This window comes from Hakea prostrata, chromosome 2 (assembly GCF_041222555.1).
Source record: "Hakea prostrata isolate BN-2017 chromosome 2, UWA_Hpros_2, whole genome shotgun sequence".
NCBI lineage: Eukaryota > Viridiplantae > Streptophyta > Magnoliopsida > Proteales > Proteaceae > Hakea > Hakea prostrata.
The window spans coordinates 56896465-56919243 of record NC_142601.1 but is presented as its reverse complement, the minus strand read 5'-3'; the positions used below and the strand labels follow the sequence as shown (position 1 = coordinate 56919243).

At 37.0% G+C, this 22779-nt stretch overlaps 2 protein-coding genes across 4 annotated transcripts; one reads left to right on the top strand and one right to left on the bottom strand.

The window, feature by feature from the left end:
* Positions 1 to 2869: 2869 nt before the first annotated feature.
* On the top strand, positions 2870 to 9407 carry LOC149025125 (uncharacterized). 3 transcript variants are annotated; one of them, XM_089145343.1, is made up of 8 exons: positions 2870 to 3042; positions 3140 to 3351; positions 4420 to 4481; positions 5971 to 6096; positions 6856 to 6941; positions 7098 to 7162; positions 7735 to 7817; positions 9018 to 9407. In XM_089145343.1, exons 4-8 carry the CDS (start codon positions 6016 to 6018, stop codon positions 9108 to 9110), a joined length of 408 nt encoding a protein of 135 aa, XP_089001469.1. In that variant the 5' UTR covers positions 2870 to 3042; positions 3140 to 3351; positions 4420 to 4481; positions 5971 to 6015; the 3' UTR covers positions 9111 to 9407. The 3 variants fall into 3 exon arrangements, with proteins under 3 accessions (XP_089001469.1, XP_089001468.1, XP_089001467.1); XM_089145342.1 differs by having other exon boundaries at positions 4404 to 4481; XM_089145341.1 differs by lacking the exon at positions 4420 to 4481 and having other exon boundaries at positions 2875 to 3042.
* A 1314-nt stretch (positions 9408 to 10721) lies between these two features.
* LOC149025124 (putative cellulose synthase A catalytic subunit 1 [UDP-forming]) lies at positions 10722 to 19998 on the bottom strand. Its single transcript, XM_089145340.1, has 14 exons — positions 19679 to 19998; positions 18592 to 18787; positions 18257 to 18426; positions 16848 to 16959; positions 16581 to 16767; positions 16155 to 16421; positions 15601 to 15946; positions 14758 to 14895; positions 14551 to 14676; positions 13205 to 13417; positions 12833 to 13097; positions 12406 to 12602; positions 11968 to 12318; positions 10722 to 11746 (listed from the first exon to the last, which is right to left on the bottom strand). The coding sequence occupies exons 1-14, from the start codon at positions 19754 to 19756 to the stop codon at positions 11159 to 11161; spliced, it is 3234 nt and encodes a 1077-aa protein (XP_089001466.1). The 5' UTR covers positions 19757 to 19998; the 3' UTR covers positions 10722 to 11158.
* Positions 19999 to 22779: the final 2781 nt, after the last annotated feature.

The window sequence follows — 22779 nt, the reverse complement described above, 5'->3', positions numbered from 1 at the left end:
AGCACCAACTTCTTTTTCTCTTTGCTGCTTGTAATCACATGAGATCTCAATCCTCCAACATCTTCCACTCCTGACTCTGCAAATACCACCTGCTCCACAGCTTTCTTGCCTTCATGATCATCAAGCTGAGACCTCCCAGGTCTTTCTTTACTGATGGAAGGTGAGGGAGATTGCTCCTGAACACCTATTTCAACTACTTCTCTTCTTCTATCATTGAGGGTTGACATGATTGAAGCTTCTCTCTTTCTCTCTCTAATCTTTCAGGTTGATATGGCTGGTTTACTCTGAGCGAAAGTCAATATTTATAGAGGTGATTAGAGAAGGTGATCAAGGTCAAAGTGGAAAATGAGGATATTTTCTTCAAATCGAAGATTGTGAATAATGGCTTTATTGTTAAAGAAGGTCTAGATCGACTCAAGTTTGCCTTTCTACGTTTCCCTCACATGGCAGAAGCTAGAATTGAAGGAGACTTTGACTTGATGGTAGCCATGGATGGGTTTTGACTCAGCTTAGATAATTAATTTCAATAATAGCGTTGAAATAAAGGAGGTAGGAACCTGGAAGCAAGGAACTTATTTTGCCAAAATTCGGTGACTTCACCCCAGGCGAATCGAAACTAGGGGGCGAAACGATATATTGCAGATGTCACCGAGAAATCCGTGCGATATATCGAAAATTTTAATTTTAATTTTTATGTTATTTCTTACACTTTTTGGACGATTTCTCTCGCAATTCTATCCCAATGATTCAAGACTCAAAATTTAATGTGCTAAATGTAATTAAGAGGAGAATCTACATAGAATAATTTATAAATAGGAAGACATTTTATAGCAAAATCTTCAAGATTAATGAGCAAACTTACCAACTATATTCAAATGATCTAGTCTTCAAAAGTCAACATGCCAAATGTGGTTAGGGAAGAGTATATACATGAAATAATTTAAATTATGAAGGGATTTTGTAATAGAATCATGGTTAATCATTCCAACTATGTTCGAATGATTTAGGCCTTAGAAGGTAACACGTTAAATGTGGCTAGGCAGGAGATTTAAATGGAAGAGTGTATACATGAAATAATTTATGGAAACAATTTAAATTATTAATGAATTTTGTAATAAAATCTTCAGAGTGAATGGATAATCATATTCCAATTATGTTTGAATGATGTAGGCCTCAGAAGGTAACATATTAAATGTGGTTAGGTAGGAGAATTTAAATAGAATAATTTTTATGAAATAGTTCAAATTTACCACACATTTGCATCAGATTAGGATAGGCATCAAATTTATCAAAACTATCGAGTAAAAATACTAAAAAATCAGAGGCGGAATTTTCTATATGGGGAGTCGCCGAGATCTCGACGATATTTCGCCAGTTAGCAAACTCGGCGAACCGGGAGAAACTTTTTTTTTGGGTACAAAGGCGCTTTTTATATATAGGGATAGGGATATTACATATGCCGTCGGTAGGAGTTGAACCCATGACCTCTCCACTGAGAAGCAAGTTCCTAACTAGGGGTGTCAGCGGTGCGGTTTGGGGCGGTTTTGGGGCTTCGGTTTCGGGTGAACTGGCCCATTTAAAAGATAACGGTTTCGGTACGGTTTCGGTTTGGTGGGGTTTGGGTTCGGGTTGACTAACGGTTTGGAAATGAAATGGTGAAAATGAAATTTGAAACCCTGATGCCTGATTTCTCAAAAGCGAAAATGTTAAAGACTGAAAGTCTGAAACTAAAAACAACGTTAACGATTAAGACTTAAGAGTTAAGAGTTATCAATTAAGACTTTTAAATTTTAAAATAATAAAACTAAATGAAATTTGAAAATTAAAAAGTTAACAATTAATATTAAGACTTAAGAGTTAAGAGTTATCAATTAAGACTTTTAAATTTTAAAATAATAAAACTAAATGAAATTTGAAAATTAAAAAGTTAACGATTAAGATTAAGACTTAAGAGTTAAGAGTTATCAATTAAGACTTTTAAATTTTAAAATAATAAAACTAAATGAAATTTGAAAATTAAAAAGTTAAAACTTAAAACTTAAGCAACTCTCAACTACTCAAACTCGAGTCCCAACGCCTCAAACACCGAAATTTATGGATCATTAATTACATTTAAACAATTCCAAACAAAATTTAATTACATTTAATATTTTAATTTTATTTATGTAAAGACTAACGGGCTGGACATTACATATGCCCAGCCCAAAACCGTTCAGGCTGAGGACCTCAGCCCAATTACGGCCCATTAAGGATCGGTTCGGGCTGGTTCGGTTCGGTTTTAACGGTTTGGGTTGAAAATTGACACCCTTATTCCTAACCATTCTACTACTCCTCCATTGGCACCGGGCGAAACTTCATTCCTTGCTTGGAAGAAGGATGGATTGCTAGCTAGATTTTTTTTTTTTTTTTTTGGTTAATAAGAAGAACTTCATTAAGAATGACAGGATACAGTTTAGGAATCCAAGACAAGTAGGTCCTGGATCCAAGGGTTCGATATATGCAAAAACAGGGCTTTACTACTAGCAAGAGAGTCAGTACAGCTCTTAATCTCCCTGAGAACATGACTAATTCTACTCTCGATAAACATAGAGATAAGAAATTTAATATTCCCAAGGTTAAGTTTCAACTGCTTGGACAATTCCAGGCAGTCTGATTCACCCACACTCCATCATGACACTCTCCCCAAGATGCATTTTCTACATATTTTCGGTTAGGAAACCCAGTCCGGTTCCGTGATGCATCGGTATTAAGCTTCACCCATCCATCCATCCATCTTATGTGTGTTTCTTTGATCGTATGGTGCAGCAAAAATCGGATGGAAGATGTCGCTTGGAGTAGGTTAAGCAAGAAATCGAAACCCCTTAATCCGATTCGGTTCGGTTCGGTTCGCTTAGAATAGATAAAAGGACGAATAGGTTTTGATGAAACGGTTCATTCTTGTGTGTCCCAAAAACGAACCGATTGTAATTGTCGCTCAGATCCCAAATCAAGCCCATTGTCTTTGGCGACTGAGCTCTCTGCAACCCCCGGTGGACAGTGAAGGTAATGCTCTTTCCCTCTCTCATTCTGCTTAGGTCTCTCTTCTATATCTCGATCATCCTCTGCTGCATCTCTGAAACCCTATACTCTCTGATTTTAGGTATTGGAACCCCAAACAGAAGGTAAAACGTTGGTGCAAGTTACCAATTCCGTGATCTTCCAATCGCAAGGTTAAGCGCGGTCTCGGTTTCGCAGTAGGAGCTTACACTCAACTTCTTCTCCCTTCCTTGGTCAACCGTTTTCTCTCTTTTCATCCCGTACTTCGTCTTCGTTGCCATTTTTGCCTTCTACAGTTCTTGGTTTCTGCTAAAGGTAATATTCAAGCTGTCTCTTGTTTCAATGGGAAATGCATGGATCTGTTCTCGGTTTTTAATTTACATTGATTTCAATCGTGAATCTTCTTTTCTCAGACTACATAATTCTTTTGAAAATTTTGTCGTTTTCTTATCTAGATTACATAATGAATTTTCTATCACTTAGAGCACATTGAGCTCTTCGTTTTTTATTAGTAACTGAAAATTTTTAGTTTGGTCCTCATCTTGGCGATTTTGGGCCGTAGCATCTTAGTGTAACAGGTTATAGGGGTAATGATTGAAGAAAAAAATGATTATCAATGAAAAAGGAAGAGAACATTTGATATATAAACGAATTTAGGGGGGGGAGGGGCATTTAATAAAATCTTTCATCTTGGCATAAAGAATACACATTTCACTAGAATTCATCTTTTTTCTATAGTAACCGGTGATTACTTGGCTTAGTTGAAAACCCATAATCCAAAGTCAAGTGGTATCTTACTACAGATCAACAAGCTTGATCTTGCTAAACTCTTGTTGAAGGAGCCTACTACGAGGATTTTTTACACCTCAAAAGGTTAGGGTCTGCTTTATGGCACGCAGTACGAACTTCAGCAATTTGGAGCCCAAAAACAGGGTTGCCACCAACTGTTATTTGGGAATCTGTTGCTATGATTTAATCTCAATAGAATCTGAAACGCAGTACTAGTTGGTGAATACCCCTTCCAATATCAAACTCAAGCAAGGACAACAACAGTAGATAAATTTGTACTTTATTGAGAGAAGGAAATAGTATACACAGAAATGGATAGGATGTTTGATTATGAACCAATAGGCCTAGATCAGAATCTGATGTAAATAAGAAGTTGTTTGACCTGAAATATGTTAAAAGGAAGAAAACCTGTGCTGGTACTTCTCCAATTCATGAAGCAACCCCTTGGGCCATTGGACCAGTAAACCTTGAAAGGGCCAAGCCTATTTGGGTTGGGAGTATTAGTTTCTTTATTGGATTTTCCTTGCTATTGTATTTGCAATCTAGACTGAATGGGATACTTGTCTGTGTTGTCTAAGTTGTAGTTTGCTGCAGATTTTACTTTTGGAAGCTAGTTTCAGCCTTTCAGGTGCCTTTGATTTACCCTCCAAAAAAAGGTGACTCTGATTATTGTGTGTTGTTTGCTATCTTGAAAAGTTTTATCTGTTTGGAGTTTTGAAAATTTTAATCTGTTCAATAAAAGTTTTATCTTTTAATAGGAATAGGATTAATTTACTAATTCATCAACACCCATCATCTTTCTAGTTAGGATTTCTTCTACACATACATCACTTAATATACATAAGTGTTACACTACTTGTTGATTCATTTCATCTCACATTACTAAGTGTTTGGAATAGGCACTAAACTTTTACCCAAAAAAAGGCACTAAATCATTTATATCTCAAACTTGGTACTTTCATTATATTACCAATCTTCTTGTTCATTAAATATTTTCAGTACTTCTTTTTGTTTACTCTTTAGTAGGTTCAAAACTACATCTGAGGGTGATAGGGACAATATTGATCTTTCTCTCTGAAATACCTTAGGTGTGACTAGTTGTATTTAGATGATAGAGTTGCCCAAGATTTTTGCAAATGGGCTAGCATCAATTCGAATGTGGTAAAATTGATGTCATTTGTATAGGACTAGCTACCTGAAATACACCACTTAAATCATATCACTAACGTCGATCCTTTTAGTGAATGATATGAATAGTCAGAATTTGTTTTGGAGCCTACTGCTACCATTTTCTTCCATGGTTTTTCTGCTTCTTCTCACTTAATATTTTTGTTAGTTTATCTATTTACTGTTCTTTCAAAAGATATATGAGGCCAGCACTTGAAAATTCAAAACCAATTCATACTGTTTTCATATCGAAATCATACAATACCATTTTGTCACACCATACTATATAGAAATCGGTACGGTACAGTTTCTGGTATTGAAATTTGGTGTGGTACCAATACCTTCCTGAATTGCTGATACCATATCAATTTACACCCTTTGGATCATTGCTGGTGTTTGTTGTTTGACATGCTACTCATCCCTACCCTGATCCATGTCTTAATTAGATGATACTTATGTCTGCACCTATAATAGAAGTTCAGTTCCTTACCGTAAGTTAAACTCCCTTCCTCCAATTTAATTGAACGTTTAAGGAACCAATGGTTGACAATAGGGAAATATGTCTTTTTGTTTTTCTTTTCTAAGAACATTTTTTTTAGCTCAAGAATTGCTAAATTGAGTTAGACTTACTAAATGGAAAATTGAGTTGGGACGTAATGGTTAATCCCTGCTTAATGATTTATATATTTATTATTATTATTATTATTATTATTTTAAATTGTAGAGAAGGAGCCTGTAAAAAATTATTGTGATTTTATGTATAAGTTGACAAACTATTTATTGGGTTCTTTCTACTGCAAGTAAAACATTGTACTGACTATACAAAGGAGTTGATAAACTATTTATGTGCTACCATTCATATTATTTGAGAGAGCTTTTCACATTAGAATAAGTCTGTAACTTTTTCTCAGTTACTACTTGATCTTGTATCTTTTTGTTTGTGCAAAATCTCTGACTTTGCTTTACTTTGTTTTGAAGTTTGAAGCCCATCAGAGTGTGAAAGTTTTTCTGGTATAGAAGAATATGGCAGGTACAGCATGCTTCATTATTGTCAGCAGAAATGACATTCCTATATATGAAGCTGAAGTGGGCTCTGCACTTAAGGTACGCTTTCCTTTTTGTTTTTTTGTTTTTTTTCCTGTGTTCATTATCTCCATGTGTACTTTGCATAGGCATCTCCTTTGCCATATTTAATTTGACATCCTTATTCTAAAGGGGAGTGGTGTTATTTTTATGCGGTTTTGAGATGATATGGTGTCCAATACTTTGCTTGAGACTTTTTTCAGTTTCCTTTTTCATAGTTATAATACTGAATGGCTTTCCTAGTGAAATACTTAAATTTTCAGCCAGTTTACAAGTGGGGAAAGCTGACATTAATTCACCTTGCCTACCTGTGAAGAGTATGATAATTATTTATACCTGTTAGCAATTGAATTTGTGAATTTGAACTTTCCCTACTTACAGTCCAGTTTGTGGATTTGAATTCTTTTTTCAGTTGTTGGATGTATTAGATATGTTATTGAGAAATAATACCCAAACCTCATGCATTACATGGGAATTATGCAAAGTTCACCAACACAGTTTAAAATTCCCTACTAGGCTCTTCTAAGAATTTACATTTGAGTCTCCTAACCATATATTGTTCTAGATAGCACTGTGGAATGTTAAGTTATTATGTTCCTGTTGCGTTTTGTTGTCATTCAACTGTATCTCAACCAAAATGTGTTAGCAGTTTCACCATTATAATATGTGCTACTCCACTGCAACTTAGTATACGTTTTATCTTCAGTATGCTGATTTTTAGTAAATGCTGTTTTACTTAGTAATCATTAGGATTGATACTGATCTTTAGCATTGTGATAGAAAGAAGAAGCTGCTCATCAGCATCAATTCATACTGCATGCAGCTTTGGATATTGTTCAAGACATTGCATGGAATACAAGTGCTATGTGAGATTCTGTTGCTGATTTTATTTTAAATATTACTTAATTAAGAGGTTCATGTTAGCCACATTAGTTTCCTCTTTCAATAAAAGTGATGGTCTCATGGATTTCATAATCTTCTCCCCTTTCTGGTAATTTTTTCTTGTGATATTCTTCATGCAGGTTCTTGAAGGCAGTAGACAGGTTTAATGATTTGGTGGTGTCAGTTTATGTTACTGCAGGTCATATCCTTCCTATATTAAAAATTGATATGCAGAGAATAAATATTGTTGGGATGAGTTTCTGTCTGAGAGGGTGGGTGGGGTGCATGGCCTGTACCAGTGCCACACGAGTTCTGTTTCTCTCATCCCCTAAATAGGGCAGAGATGTCATTCATTAATCCGGATCCTCACCCCGTCGGGGTAGCAGAAAGTGCTCCCCCACGGGTTCCCGACCACACAAAACAGTGGGGCCCACGGATGAAATTAAAAAATTTTTTTCCAAAAAGTGTTTTTCACCGTGGGCCCCACTGTTTTGTGTGGTCGGGAACCCGTCGGGGGAGCTGATCCGGACTCGTCATTCATAGAGGGGAGGAAACCGACAGACAGAGGGGCACTGGGGTAGGTCATGTTCTGGGACAGAAAACATTTGCTTGTATTTTACTATTTGTCAGAACGAACGGATGAACCAGAGAGATTGTAATTCTCTTCCATCTGAGAAATATTTTGTTAGGGGTAATATTGTGCCATTGTGGCCTGTGTGCGTGTGTATTTTCACATATGACATTCTTTAATTTCTTTGACTGATCTTATCATACATACACGACTTATGCTACTTCATGATTCCCGTAATGATGATGGAATTAAGAGTTTCTTCCAAGAGGTTCATGAGCTTTACATAAAGGTATACTACTAAGCCCTGCTTTTCTTTTCTTTTTCTTCTTTTTTTCCATTCGCTTTAAAAATGTACTTCCACATATTTTCTTATTCTGTGTATGGAGAACGAGTTGCACTGTAGGTCTTTGCTGAACATGAATGCTGATACTTCATATAATGGGTTGCTGAAAGTTTATATTCCTACAAATTTTTTTTTCTTAATCTGATTCACTAACTTGTACTGAAGAAGGGGGTATTCACTAGTGATTCTATCATAACATGTCTGCCTCATTTCTCCCTTTTCTCTGCTTCTATAATTCCAGAACTCCAGACTTGGGCTGCTGAATAACAGCATGCCCAGATGACTGCTAGTAATAGGCTATTGCTGAAAATTTTGGGAAGGCTAGAGTATTATTTCAGGAAAACAAGTTGAGTTGTTGATCGCGATGATTGATCTTTAGATTGGGTAGAGAAAATCCTTGGATCTTCCCTCAGGTTTTCAGGAAGGCTTTTTGTTAGGGAGGACATCTATCTCAATTGAAGTTGCATCATATCCATGTGTGCATTACAGGAGAAACCCATCAAGTAGGGGTTCCTAATTGACACTGTTCTAGGCAGTTCACTGTCATGCTAATTTTCGAATGGAAACCATAGGCTACCATAATAAAAATAAGAATACCTTGAGGTGCCTTTTTATATTATCTTGACTTTGACATGTCTTTAAATTGCCCAACTTAGTCAGGAAGCTTCATCCCTGCCTCCCCCTTCTCCCCTCCTCTCCCATCTCTCTCTTTTCCCTTATCATTTAGAAGTAAATATGACCTGTCAATGGTTTCTAGAACCCAATTGTAGGGGACCTTCACGTAGAAAATTGGTTCCTTCAATTGTATTTTGTGCATTATCATTGAATATAGTTTCATTTATTTGAAAGGGGCGGGCCTTGGTGCAATGGTTAGTGGATCACAGTTATAGCCCCAAGGTCACGACATCGAAACAACCTCCTAGAAAAAATTGTGGGGGTAAGACTGTGTAGGAAAACTAACCCCCGATACTCTGTGTGGAATCCTTTGGCACCCAGTTCCCTCTTTTTTAGTTTCATCTATTTGTTTATAGTGTGTCTAGGAGAATTAGTGGATTTCATTTCCTTAATGTGAATACTTATGTTAGTTTGTGCAGTTTTTCTTTCTTTGCTAACATACAACAAAATTCACATTTGAAAATTTGGCAGATTCTTCTTAATCCCCTCTACTTGCCTGGGTCCCGAATTACATCTTCCCATTTTGATACAAAGGTTCGAGCGCTTGCCAGAAAATATCTGTGAAGCCATCATCCTAGCATCTTGGGCGAAGTGAATTAAGCTCCATGGAGACAACGTGAAACAGCTGTTACTTTCTTGCAGTCAGCATCTGATCTTGGTTTAGAAAACACAGTCTTAGGTCACCTTTCTATGGCCTGACGTGACGTGAAATGGTGTATTAGACAGTACCATGATCAGCTCCTCGAAGTGGTATGTGAGAGGGTGTTCATGGTATGATTGAGTTACTTGTGTGATATATTTGTAATACTTTTATGTTACGTTTAACATCGTCATTTAGTGATGGAAAAAACACGCTTAGAGTTTTAATGGTCCTCTAATAGGGCTTCTTTCTTGCATTCTCATCATCAGTATACCTGGTTCAGGCTAGTTGGTCATGAGGTAATTCCTCATGAATGCCATAGGAATTTAACTTTGAGGGAGAGCCCTGCTCATAACACGATCAACCATCAAGGATGGTGCAGTACCACTGATCTGTTGCAAGGAGAGGGATCTACTATGGGATTTATAGTGAATGAAAGAGAAAGATGACAGGTGAGACTTGCAGCAAATGCGTCTTCATTGGTGTACCGAGGAATCAGTGATCCTATGACGAAAAGCTGCATTCCACATGTGTGAGCAGAAGAGATAAGAAGCATTTAATGTGAATTTGTGGTCCTCTGTTTCCACCCTGTATCGTTCAAGGACTATAGTCAAACCGAAAGTATGGTTCTTAACTAATTTGGCAAGAAACCACGAACCCAGATCTTCTAAAACCGCCCAGAATATTACTTACAGTTGTCCAACTTCAAGTTAACGTCTCTTTTTTTTTTTATTATAAATATATTAGTTAAAATTAATACCTTAATCACCGTTTTGACTAAAAGTTTGTTGAGGAGTCTGCATAAACACTTGAAAGGTTATAATAATCACAAACTTAGAGGTATTTAGACACTTTGATTGTGTAATATTAGTACTAAATGTGTCTTCACCCCTAAGATTAGTCAGTCCAAATATGTTTAATCGGTTGTTTTCATTGCTTACCAGAAAGACAATAGAGAGAGGAGGGAAAAATTCATTGTAAAAATTGAGCTCAAAAATGAGTTTATAAATGACCACAAACGCTGTGGGTGAAAGGGTAAAGTTATTTCCCTTTCCCTTTGTGAGGGTACCTATTCAGCTCAACTCCCTACGGTAAAGTACTTATTTATTTGACTTCCCTAAAAGAAAAATGCACCTCTAATGGTATCTCCACACTTCCACCCAACAGTATTTAGCTCGACTCCCTACAATAAAGTACCTATTTAGCTAACCTCCCTAGGGGAAAGTGGGTCACACCAGGGTTCAAGCATGGTTCGCATTGCCTGTGACTGTGAGTTCGCATAGTAAGTCCCAAGTCCCAAGTAATATAGAATTATTAATATTAATTAATATATAACTATGATTGGATTATACTATGGTTCAGGCTTGGTTCGTGTGGCACATAAGTTCGCACTGTACAACATAAGTGCGATCGTTAACTCCAAAAATATATTACATAGATTCTTACAATATATAAACGAAATAATCAGCTCATTTCGGCCCAAATATAGGACAAAATTTTCCATTAGAAATCATAACATAAAAGACATATAATTGAAACATATATTTAAATAAAAAATAATATTTATAAGTTTTAAACATTTTCAACAAAATTCGGATCCAGCCTTCAAAGTTTTCCACTCCTTCAATCCACGGTACAAGAGAGACACAGTAATGAATGATTTGTATCTGTCTATCAGCAAATAAAATACAACCAACAAATAATAAAACTGAACCCATACATTCTGACTTCCATGGCATCTTACCTACAAGCCAATGAAAGCCAGATTAATAAATAATGGTGATGAAGCAGATAAGAAATTAATCATCTGATGCCATCACATCCCTCCCCAAAAACAAGAACAGGCCCCCCTATTCCCTTTTACAAGAAATTACATTGGAATAACACAAACTTCAGAGTGGGTTCCTGTTATTTACACAAATGTGAGCAAAGGGAGGCAATGTAGCTGTCACAACAAATGATTTTCCATGGATTAGCAGTCGATGCCACATTGACTAGTTGAACCAACATTGGCATCAGCAGAAGCGAAGGGATCAATTCGCACCCATAGCAAGGAAAAGATGGAAGCAAGAAGAATAGACCAGACTATGACAATCGTTGGGGTACGGTTTTGGCGACCCAACAAACCTTTCAGGAAAGGATAGAGATGGAGAATAACCCATATGGCGAAGAAAAGTTTGCCAAAGAGAGGCCCCCAGGTCTGGTATCCACTGTTCACTGCATATGAGACACCGGCCACAATGCCCACCAAGTTCACGATGATGAGTGTTGTTGGGGGTATCAGAAGTGAAGTCCACTTGAACACATAAAGTTCTGCAAAGTCTCCATCTTCATCATTAGCCTTGGACGTGACAGTGAAATTGGTATCAATCCCACCAAGCACCTTCAACAGCCCTTGGAACACAGCAAAGAAATGGGCAGATGTACCACCGATGACCCAGAACTGTTCATTTCTCCACCAATCCTCAATCCCAACTCCACTCCATCTGAGCTCTAGAATTCCAGTTGCAAAAATGGAAATGAAAAGCAGGATGAACCACATGCCTGCAATGTTACTTATCTGCATGTAGTAATTGTGACAGATCAGAAAGATTTTCAGAGTTCACCCAAGGGCCTAAAAGAACATAATCAAAGAAGTGCAATATCAAACATCCAAGCCATACCCGATAATATGCTAAACATTTAAACAAACATATGCCCCAGGATGCTGCCATACACCCTGGAGTAGGTATGCATGCACAAGAATAAAATGGTTTATACTCTTGGAAGAATTCTACTCACCTCTGGGATGATGAATTTATTTGTGAGAAGGCAAACAGCTGGAAGAACACAATATGCAATCAATGGAATGGAAGTGAGAGGGTAAACAATGGTATTTATGTAGGCCAGCCTCTCCAACAGCTTCAATCTTCCACTGTAACCATACCAAATAGGGCAATGCCTGCTCAGAAGAATTTCAACTGAACCCAATGCCCATCGGAGAACCTGATTCAGACGATCAGAAAGATTGATGGGTGCAGACCCCTTGAATGCAGGGCGGGGAGGCATGCAATAAATTGATATCCATCCTCGGGCATGCATCTTGAATCCAGTCAAGATATCCTCAGTCACAGAACCATAAATCCACCCAATCTGAAAGAAGAGAGAAGCTTTATGCAGTGGTGGAACAAACAAAACCCACTAAACTAAGAAGTGAAATGTGCTTGGATTTTGACTTACCTCTTTTCCCCATTCAGACTTGTCCTCGTAACCACAGCTAATTACGTGGATTGCTTCTTTTAGCAAAGTCGCGGGGTTGGTTGTTGGAGGAATGCCCCCCTGCTCCATGAAGGTGGATGCAATAAAAACTGGGGACTGACCAAATCGCTTCTCTAAGCTCTTTTGAGACATGAGAAGTGACTTCTCATCATCATAACCTGAAGAACATAAATAGATATGATAACCACATCAGGTCAGGTAAGTCTAGACAGATTTATATTAGAATAGGCCCATATAGGTAGGAATTTTGATATGTTAGAGAAGCTGAGATGGTGTTTATGTATGTATATGCTCACTGGACTCCATCTAACATTAACAGGATTAGCAACTAACATTCACTTTAAAAACAAAGAGGAAGGCTTGATGTATTTTGACCAAAAAAACACACCTTCTACACCCTCTTCAATGTCTTCCATATTGAAAATAGGAATTTGCGACTCAGATCGATTCATTGCTTGCTTCTTATCGTTGTATTTTTTATTCCCGCCCCTGCCCTTCTTTCGTGAACCACAGCAACCCCTCACAATGATGTTGGGTTCCAAGTCTTCCTCCGTCAAGACAGGATCATATCCATATAAAGCTTGTCTGTTGAAACAGCATCCTGTTCCCACATACTGTGGACCCTGAATGCCATCCAACCCCTTCAAATTGATCTGCAAGTAAAACAGCATAAAGAATGAATTCTTCACCTATAGTAAAAACAAATATAGTAGGCACTCGTAAAGTTTTTTTGATGATGGGACAGGAGATGATTTCATACATCAAAGAAGACAATATTGCGATTAGCATATCGATCGTGCAGATCAATCCCATCAAATCGCTGAGGGAATTGAACGTAGCAAGTTTTCCTCCCCAGGGCAGGATCCATCATGAAGCACATAGCCTCCCGAAGAGCTTTGCTGTTATTGAAGTAATGATCACAGTCAACATTCAAAAGGTAGGCGCCATTGGTCAGGACAGCTGATACTCTGATCTGAAAACGCAAGTTTAAGCCATGTCATTAAAACAGTAGTGCAGCTAGGTGGAAGCACATTTTCTGCCTTGCAGAATTGCTAACCAACAACATTTTCAGTTTCTAGAAGCCTCAAAACAAATCAAGGGGTCTATTTTATAGGTATACCAGGTTTAGGCTGAAACTTCAGCATTTTGGCACAAATTTCAATCTCATTTGACCATACAAAGCAAATATTCAACCTTTTAATCCAAACTGGTTAAAAGTTTGACCCATTTCATCAGTTTCAACAGATTCAGCAGTAGGAAAGAAACCAAACAAACCACCCCCTGCCAAAAAGAAATAATAAAAAGAAGATCCTCCATGCATGTTTTTTGGCAAATCACCTATATTTCTTGGTGGAACGTGCAAAGGTACTAACCAAAATCAAGGTTTTGAAGAATTTAAGCAAAAAAACAATTACCAAAGAAGGTGTTGGAGATTAAAATGACATTCTGGAACATGTACCATGCAAAGTTATTGATACCATATTATGCTTTTCATTTCTACTGCATGTTTTAGTTATTCTGATAGATTTTTGTGCCTTCCAGTATGAAATTATGTCTAGCATAAAAAATAATCAGAGTAAGTGTACAGTAGGGTATGGTACAAAGTCAACTAGCCAAACTACCAACTTGATTGCCCCCACCCCCTTTTTCTGTATTTAATAATGTAGAGGTACTGTAAATAGACGCTTAATAAGGATTTCTTAAACATTTCTACGGAAATTATCACCATGTAAATGGACAACCAAATTCTGACACACAACTAAACCAAACTCTGGTTGAAATTCAACCAAAAGCCAGAACATTTTGATTTCGAGACCCGGGTTGAGAGCGAATTGATCACATTTCAACCAAAATCCAAAATATTTTGGTTTCTAGAGTCAGGTTAAAACTTAGTTGATCACCTCAGGTCCTCAAGTTTGCAGTTCGTACAAATTAATATGATCAGTAAATGCAATTGAGACCATTAAACACAATTTATTGGCAATCTATTTAAACTGTAGCCCATTCAGATGCTAACCATTGAAGCATGACCAAGCTAGACTAAAGGCAGCATCAATTACTCCTAAAGATGTATTTATGAAAAACAAATTTTCAAAAAATGCATACCAAAGCATTCATAGCACCAGCCTTTTTGTGATGTTGGAAACCTGGTCTTTTTTCACGGGAAACATAAACAAGCCGAGGCAGTTCATTTCCATCGGTGTCAAGCCCTCCACTATGGCCTAAGAACACCTGTGCTTCCACAAAACAAAAGAATAAGCAGACAACAATATAATGATGGTGTCAAAATATATTTAAACAGCAAAACAATACCTGGATCATGCCTGGGTGATCCCTAGGATTATTGCCTGGCCAAGCAGTGCCATCCTGCATTGTCCAACCCTCTTCAGGCATTTTCTGAGCTTTGGCAACTAAAGCATTGATTCGCACCTTGAATTCCTCATATTCCCTCTGCGAACAAAAGGACCCCCATATAAGGTTGCAAAAGCCAGAAAATCATGTTTAAACTAGTTCCACCTACATATAGAAACAAAAGAAAGTTCCAAAGGTTTTTATGTAATGATTCAGGCAGTGGTGCAGCGGATATGCTAGTTGGATAAACTGCACACCTAAAGGTAGACTAGCAAATCAAAGGTCTATCCAGCCAACCTTTGCCACAGCAATCAACAAAATCTTCTATGAGCTATCCTAGTTTGCTCACCTGAAGGTCAAGATTCCTCCGTAATTTTTCGAAATGTCCAATTAAAATAGAGACTAATTTCAGTATTTGGTGACTTAACAAAGGGTAAGATCTAACAAAGGGCAAGATCCACAGAGACTGATTATCCAGGGACCCTAATATCGCAGCATCACCTATGAACTTTAGAATAATCCAGCCACATGAAATATACATACCTAAAGTTACAGTTATGGTGCCAAGGTGACAGCACATTTTCATGATGACTAGGTGTCTAATACATTCCAGAGTACTTTAGTTATTTAAGTATGTTCTCTATATCTATTATATAGTGATTTCTCTTTCACCAAAAAAATATAGTGATGTCGTTTAAGGTCCATATTTTATACGTTGATCTTTTTAATTTAATATTTTATAGTTATCGATTGCATCAAAACAACCAGGACAAGACTCAAACTAATGCACCTAGTCTAACTTACCTTCATTGCCCTGCGCTCTTTCACAAAAGATGGTTGTATCTTGTCCTTCAAATAATCAATCTTCTGAGCAAAATAGAACTCAGGGGCACGAGGTTCAATACTGTGCTTCTTACAGAAGGGAACCCACTTCCTTGCAAACTCTGCAGTCTCGGACAGAGCTTCAAAAGTCAACATGGCAGAACCATCATCAGATACATAGCATGAGACCTTTTCAACTGGGTAATCCACAGCAAGTATGGACAACACAGTATTGGCAGTCACAATAGGCGGCTCTTTGAGAGGGTCCACTGTACTGACAAAGATATCTATTGGAGCAAGCTGTGATGGCTCTCCTTCCCGATCATATCTGCAAATTTGAACCATGGATTATTAGAATTTCTGAAAGTTGGAAAAACAAATAAAACAGAATAATTTTCCATGCCCACCAGAAAAGGAGGAACAGTTGAGGGAATTAAGCATTTGTTAAGCGTTTAATCCTTTATCCCATATACAGAAGTTTCAATATGTTCAGAGTCTGCAGTAAAAGGGAAAAGCACACACAATATAGCACCAACCTGAGAGCAAGCCTGTCAAGGTATGTTTCACGGTTGACAGGATACCATTTTGGGAACTGATCCAGAAGCCAAGACAAGGCAAACCAAATCTCACAGATAACTGATGTCAGCCATAATGGATAAGCACCACTCACAGGGTGTGTCAGACGGTATTGCAAGAAGAAACCCAGGATAATAAGCCGTAGTATGATCACAACGCGATAAGGGGTGAGGTGAGAAGAATCAATTGGCACCACACGACTCATTGGTTGACGAGCATCATCAGCCCTGCATCAGAGGGATGAGTTACTGGTTCAAATGTTTGAATCAAATTGCATACACAAAAGATTATGTTAACTGAGTGTAAAGACATTCAGTACACTCCAAATAGACATCATTAATAAACAAGATAAAGAATTTTGTAATTTTGAACAATCCAGTGCTCACATTTGGAGCTCTTCACCATTTGAACCAGTGCCTTCCATTTCTCCCTTTCCTTCGGTGTATCTGTTGGTCATTTGCGTCACATTCTTTTCCTGTTTGAGTTTCCAACCTTCCACCCTTTCCTTCCAGTCAACACTCCCAAGCCCATACGAATTCAAATCCTTTGAAGGATCAACAATTCTCACTGGAACTGTTATCATTTAGAACACAATCATGAGATGCTCCAAAGACATTAACAGACTCAATAAGCAAGTATAAGTTCATTCATACCTGGTTGACATGGATCAATATAGTGGCCACGCTTCTCACCAGTATATAGAGGACCTGATGTAGTTCTGACAGATTGGTTGTCAGGTGTAGCACTAGGCACTTCTCCAGAGACCTGAAAAGAATTCTGCAGGGTTAAGCAGACAATGGCATTGAACAATATGTTCATATTCACAAATCTACCAAGCACTACAGAAGCCAAGATAGATATTCCAAACTTTTACAGAACAACAAATGATCCACAAATAATTGTAAGGATCTTGTCTTACTATGGGTCAATATCATTTTTCCAAATTCCAAAAGGGGGGGGGGGGGGGGGGAAGGACAAGGAATTGGGACATTTTAGCATAAAATGGGCTAGACAAGCTCCAAGGCACATGGAAAGTTTTTCTTAGAAAAAAATAACCAGAACACTTCATCGACAAGGCAGAACCAAATCTAGTTGTAGCCTCTACATGTAATTTTAAAAGACTAGTAAATCTTAAATGTTGACAGCAATTGGTGCAGTTTCCCAAGTGGCCAAAGTTTCAGATTTCCAGTAGACTAATGTCCACAAGATCCTCATTGATCAAAACCTGGCTGAGTCAAATACGTTGGCCGGGTTCAGGATCAGAGTCAGATCATCAAAGAATTGCCATGTGAGCATTACGTTCACCCGATAAAAGAATCAACAGAAGATCCAATAACCAATGCTTGTGTGGTTAACATGATCTGAAAACTTATTTCTTGATAGGGTGTTTCATAACCAAAAGGACACCACAACAGATCTATGCTTGTGGTTTGAATCAACCCAAAAATAAAAAGCTGGTGAAAGTGGAGATAGCCTGAGCTTGCTGGTGAGGGAATTCAACAGGAGGAAAATGGATTTTACAGCATAAAGATGAGAAATTTAGAAAGATGACATAAAAAGAGGTGTAACTCAACAAATATTGGGGGGGGGAGAGTAAAGAAGAAAAAAACCCAAACATTGGGGGGTGGCACCTGACGGATGAAAATTGGCATTCTGAATGCCCAATTAATGGTGAGCATATATTATAATCACCATTCAAGAAATTTGTGAATTGTATCATTTGCAAATATGCTCAACTTTGAAACAAGCATTGCAAATAGCATATTCTACGAAGAGAAGAAAAATGCATGTACTTTATATCTTGCCAACGATACTAATGGAAGTCACCAGTATGTTTCCTCATTATTCAATCCTCTGCAGTATTTTTCATTTCCAAAAGATACTTTTTTTAGACAAATTAGAAGTACACGTCAATAATAAATTAAACTACATCAATATTTAAAATCTATATCATATTTTCCATTAAACATAAGTTCCAGAAGTTGTTTTCTAACTATTATAATCAACCATTTTAATTCCCATTGTCCATTTTTCGGTTGAGGTAAGATATACTTTAACCTACCGGAATCCCACTAGTTAGCCGAGGAATTGGATGTTGAGACTCATGCCTTGAAGATGAAGAGAGTTCAACATCGTCTCCCTGCCACTGATGCTTTCCATGGGTGTAATTGAATTCATTGTCCAGATCATCAACATCCTCCTCTTCATCATCTCCCTCCACTCGAGGACTCCCTGGAATTTGTGAAGTCAATAACATGCTATCCAAAATTTGAGTTCCAAATCATCAACAAGTTACTGACAATATCAATAGAACTTTTGTTGCTCATAGTTGCAAAAGAAGTATAATTAAGAATCAATCAAAGGAACAGCACATTGGTACCGAGAAATGGAGCTAACCTTTGTGTCTCTTGTACCTAGTCTTGCACTGGGGACAAGACTGGTTACCATCTTTCCGTTCATACTCATAACAAGGCCGACACACAGGGAAACCACACTCATTGCAGGCAACAAAGACATCGCCGCTAGCATTATGTCCAACAGTATCTCCACAGATCTGACACACTTGCCCATTCAAATTCTTCAGGGGCTTGGGCTGCATCATCCACAGAGAGGAAGTGATGGGTGTTAAACAAGAGGAACCAATAAAAGACGCAAATCATTTCCAACCGGGAAAGTATCCAATTCATAACAACTAGTAGATCAGAACAACATCATCACGATGCAAGCAAGATTCACTTGGTAATGCGTATACGTGTCTGATCTTCATGTCTCAAATCTCAACAAGAAAATCTTCGAAATTGAAGAAACCCATTATTACTAGAGGCTAATTACAGAAGGGAAAACATAATTCCTTCAGAAGAAAGAAAGAAATATTCCAATGCACGAAGTAAACTTAACCCATACAGCTCAACACTAAAGCTGGAACTCTCACACTGTGTTGCAACTAGATTCAGTCACTGTAAGTAGATCTGAGTCAACCCACCACAAAACAGATAATTTAGCCATCTCCGCTAATAACACACGTAAGAACTATGAAAGAGAAAGAGATCCAAGCAAAAAAGAAGCAATAAGAGAAACGGAAGTGGGTGGGGAAGAAATTAATACAACTCTCGAAATTCATGTAATCGCGAATTGGAGGTAAACACGAAAACAGTAAGATTTATCAGAATCCGATGATCAAAAATAGGAAAAGAGAGAGAGAGGATGCAATTACTACATGAAATATACATCTACAACAAGATCACCACAACTGAAATCCAAAAACTGTGTCTTTTAGTAAAATTGTACAATGGGTATTGTAGTTCAACGAGAAAAACCCAAGATCAGATGTCCAATCTCAGTAAACAGAGTTAACAGGAACTCCAAACACCACATTCATAACGCATACCAACTAAAATGAAATCAGGAAGAAAAAAAAAAAAAAAAAAAGGATTTTGAAATAGGTGGGTTGGGGAAGCAAAATAAACTGAGAACACAAACACACCCCAGCTTCTCCTTGTCGAATCAGCACAAGCTCGTTCCGTTTGTGCGAACCAGCAACCATTCCTGCATTTGCTTCCATGGCTTCTCAACCCAAAGAGAAACAAAAAAAGTGAGAGCTTTCTTTCCCGTCCTATCAATAACTTTTGGATCTTATGAGTTTCATAGGAAGAAAAGGAAAGACAAGCTCAGATCTCTTTCTCTCACAATCTGAAAATCATCCGTCACTTCGTCCAACAAAATCCCAAACCCCTCATTTTCTCTCTCTCTCTCCTTCTCTCCCTTCTTAGAAGCTCACTTCATCTTCTGCCTCATTTTAATCTTTTCCTGCCTTGTTTTCTTTATTATTATTTTTTTGTGTATTTTTAGATTCATTTAAAGATTATTGCCCGATGAACCAGTAATGTGGGTCCCACCTACTGTCGGCGGCCTCTCTTCAACTTTTTTCAGCTTCTTTCTTTCGACACCATTTTCTCCATCTGAGTCCTAATTACTTTACAAATTAGTTGTTATTTACCTAATTTATTGACTAATTTTTTTATTTATTCATTGATCTAACAATTGGTGGTTGGTTAAATTACAAAAAAAAAAAAAAAAATGGTGGTAGGTGCTACTAGCTTATCAAGACAGCATTTGCATGCATGGAGTAATAATATATTAGTTGGATTTTAATTTGATAAGTAATTTTTCTTTCAGATCTCAGAGTAATTTTTCTTTCAGATCTCAGAATTATTACTCTCCTTTTCCTGACTTTTTCATTATTCTTTAAAGAAGAGTTCTTTTCTTGTAAGGAAAGCCTTCATCTTCTGTTTTTATTTTCTATTTTTCTGGGTAATGACAAAGGGTTCATTTTTGAGTTGTAAGGGCATGCAAGCTTGCACCTTTATGCCTCATTTTCTCATATAAATCAAAATTTGTTATTTTCATGTAAAAAAATACCACTTTGATGTATTCTGTTTTTTTTTTTTTTATACTGTCTACTCAAATAATCTTATTGTTGGAATTCTAGATATGATTTCAAGATTTCTTATTGTCGTGATTTAAGGATTATTAGGATGTTGACTCTCATTGAAATCCAATGACCAAGTGAATCTCAAAAGAATCACACATAGAATCAAATTTTCTATCAAATTAATAAAATGCTAAACTTTTTTTGGATAAGAGATAAAATGTTAAATTAGACATTTAAAAATTTAATTGCAAAAAGGGTACATGAAACAATATTATCAAAGTTTATTTCATAAAAATTAACACATGACAACCTCTACCATAACCTAGAAATTGTTTTTTTTACTAATTTTTAGGCTTGTTTTTATTAATTTTACTTATTTTTAAGATGATTGGAGATGATTTGTATTATTTTACAATCAATTTTTTTAATGATTTTTGTGGATTTTCCATATGGGTCTAAACCATCTTAAAATATATTATTTTGATTATGATGAATCTCATAAAAATAATTATATAAATGTTTGACAACCACAATAGTGGTTGCAACATCACTATAGGCATTTTTTTTATATTTTTTAATTATTTTAAAGTAATAATCACTTTCATGAAAGAGACATATAAAAGGAAGATTGTTGAATAGGACTTTAGATATTACCAATATCACTAGATGATCAATACATCCATCTTTTGATGTGTGTTTAGTTCCTATTAAACAGTTTAGTTGTTTCAATCGATTGCAAGACAGGTTAGAATATATAACTGATTTCTTTAAATACGAAATTAAATCATAAATTTGATAATAATATTGCAATTACAAAAATAAGAAATAAGAACCACTAAATTAAGTAATTAGTTTTGCAAATGAGAAAAAAAAAATAAAAGTTTAATCAAATTTTCGAATCAGATTCTTAATAATAACCCTATACAATTTGGTTATTAGTCATTGTCATTCATTGATGGAGACTAGATGCAACTACTACCAAAAAGCAGAAAAAGGCAAAAATAGAGACTGATGCAACACTTGTGAGAATTGAATTACAGTTACAATTGAATAACAATGACATTTATTTCTATCATTTGATGTATTGCATTGATACAATTAATATATATTTTTTTCAGGTAGAATGTTAGTTAAGTTTACCAAAAAAATGTATGTTAATTATGAATATCATTTATGAATCATATTATGAAAAAGAAGGTTACTTAATGTTTTAGGTATTAAAAAACTTAAAAATATGGTTTATATTTGATGATTCAACTTCTGATGTAATGGTTATATTTCTAACATAGTGGTGACAGCCTCTTATATAAAGATAGTAAGACTAACGAGGTTTCAAACATTTTTTTTTCTCTCTCTTTCTCCCCCCATCCGTCCCCTCCCCTTGAGTCCGGATCCTCACCCCGTTGGGGGAGCACAGACTGCTCCCCGACGGCTTCCCAACCACACAAACACGTGGGGCCCACAGGTGAAAATTTGAAATTTTTTATTTCCTTTTCAAAAAGTGTTTTTCACATGTGGGTCCCACGTGTTTGTGTGGTTGGGAAGCCGTCGGGGAGCAGTCTGTGCTCCCCTGACGGGGTGAGGATCCGAACTCCCCCTCCCCTCCCGTCTCCTGGGCCTATGGGTTCCCAGTCCTTGAGAGTAGGTCGATGATGACCCAAAAATAAATTCCCATGTTTATTTTTTGGGTAGAAACTTCTCAAATTCATTATGAGAAAGATTCTAGCTGGCTTTTAGCCTCTTACCCCACTGCTACCATCATGGACTAGAATGGTAGATGTGTGTTAGGTAGCTTTCAGTGTCGTTCTTTTGTGTTTTTTTTTTTTTGGTCAAAGTGTCGTTCTTTTGTTATTTAAGAATGAAACGATACTGGCGTTAAGGCCAACTAGGGGGCCTAACCAGGTTGTTGGTGGCCTAACCAGGTTGATTGAGAGCATCAAGGCTATCGCTGGGTTTGATGAGAGCATATGGTTTAGCCATGTGTGCTGGATCGCAAACATCGCTGCTAGTTGAGTGTCAAAGGTGCATTCCAGGTAGGTTATTCATATTTATTCTTTCAGGGTTTACATTCGGAGTCGATGGAGATTGTTCAGGCAGATCTGGCTAATTTGATGGTGTAGTTTTTCTTTTATTTCATTGGGCGTTGGCCCAGT

What these genes read in the sequence shown, in the direction of transcription:
- LOC149025125 (XM_089145343.1), top strand. Translation starts at nt 6,016, where the DNA reads ATGGCAGGTACAGCATGCTTCATTATTGTCAGCAGAAATGACATTCCT. An exon ending in AAGTGGGCTCTGCACTTAAG is followed by an intron (nt 6,097 to 6,855) that starts GTACGCTTTCCT and finishes GCATTGTGATAG; the next exon opens with AAAGAAGAAGCTGCTCATCA. An exon ending in TTATGTTACTGCAGGTCATA is followed by an intron (nt 7,163 to 7,734) that starts TCCTTCCTATAT and finishes TTATCATACATA; the next exon opens with CACGACTTATGCTACTTCAT.
- LOC149025124 (XM_089145340.1), bottom strand. Translation starts at nt 19,756, where the DNA reads ATGGAAGCAAATGCAGGAATGGTTGCTGGTTCGCACAAACGGAACGAG. An exon ending in AAGAGCGCAGGGCAATGAAG is followed by an intron (nt 14,896 to 15,600) that starts GTAAGTTAGACT and finishes TTTTGTTCGCAG; the next exon opens with AGGGAATATGAGGAATTCAA. An exon ending in CATTGAAGAGGGTGTAGAAG is followed by an intron (nt 12,603 to 12,832) that starts GTGTGTTTTTTT and finishes TATGTTCTTCAG; the next exon opens with GTTATGATGATGAGAAGTCA.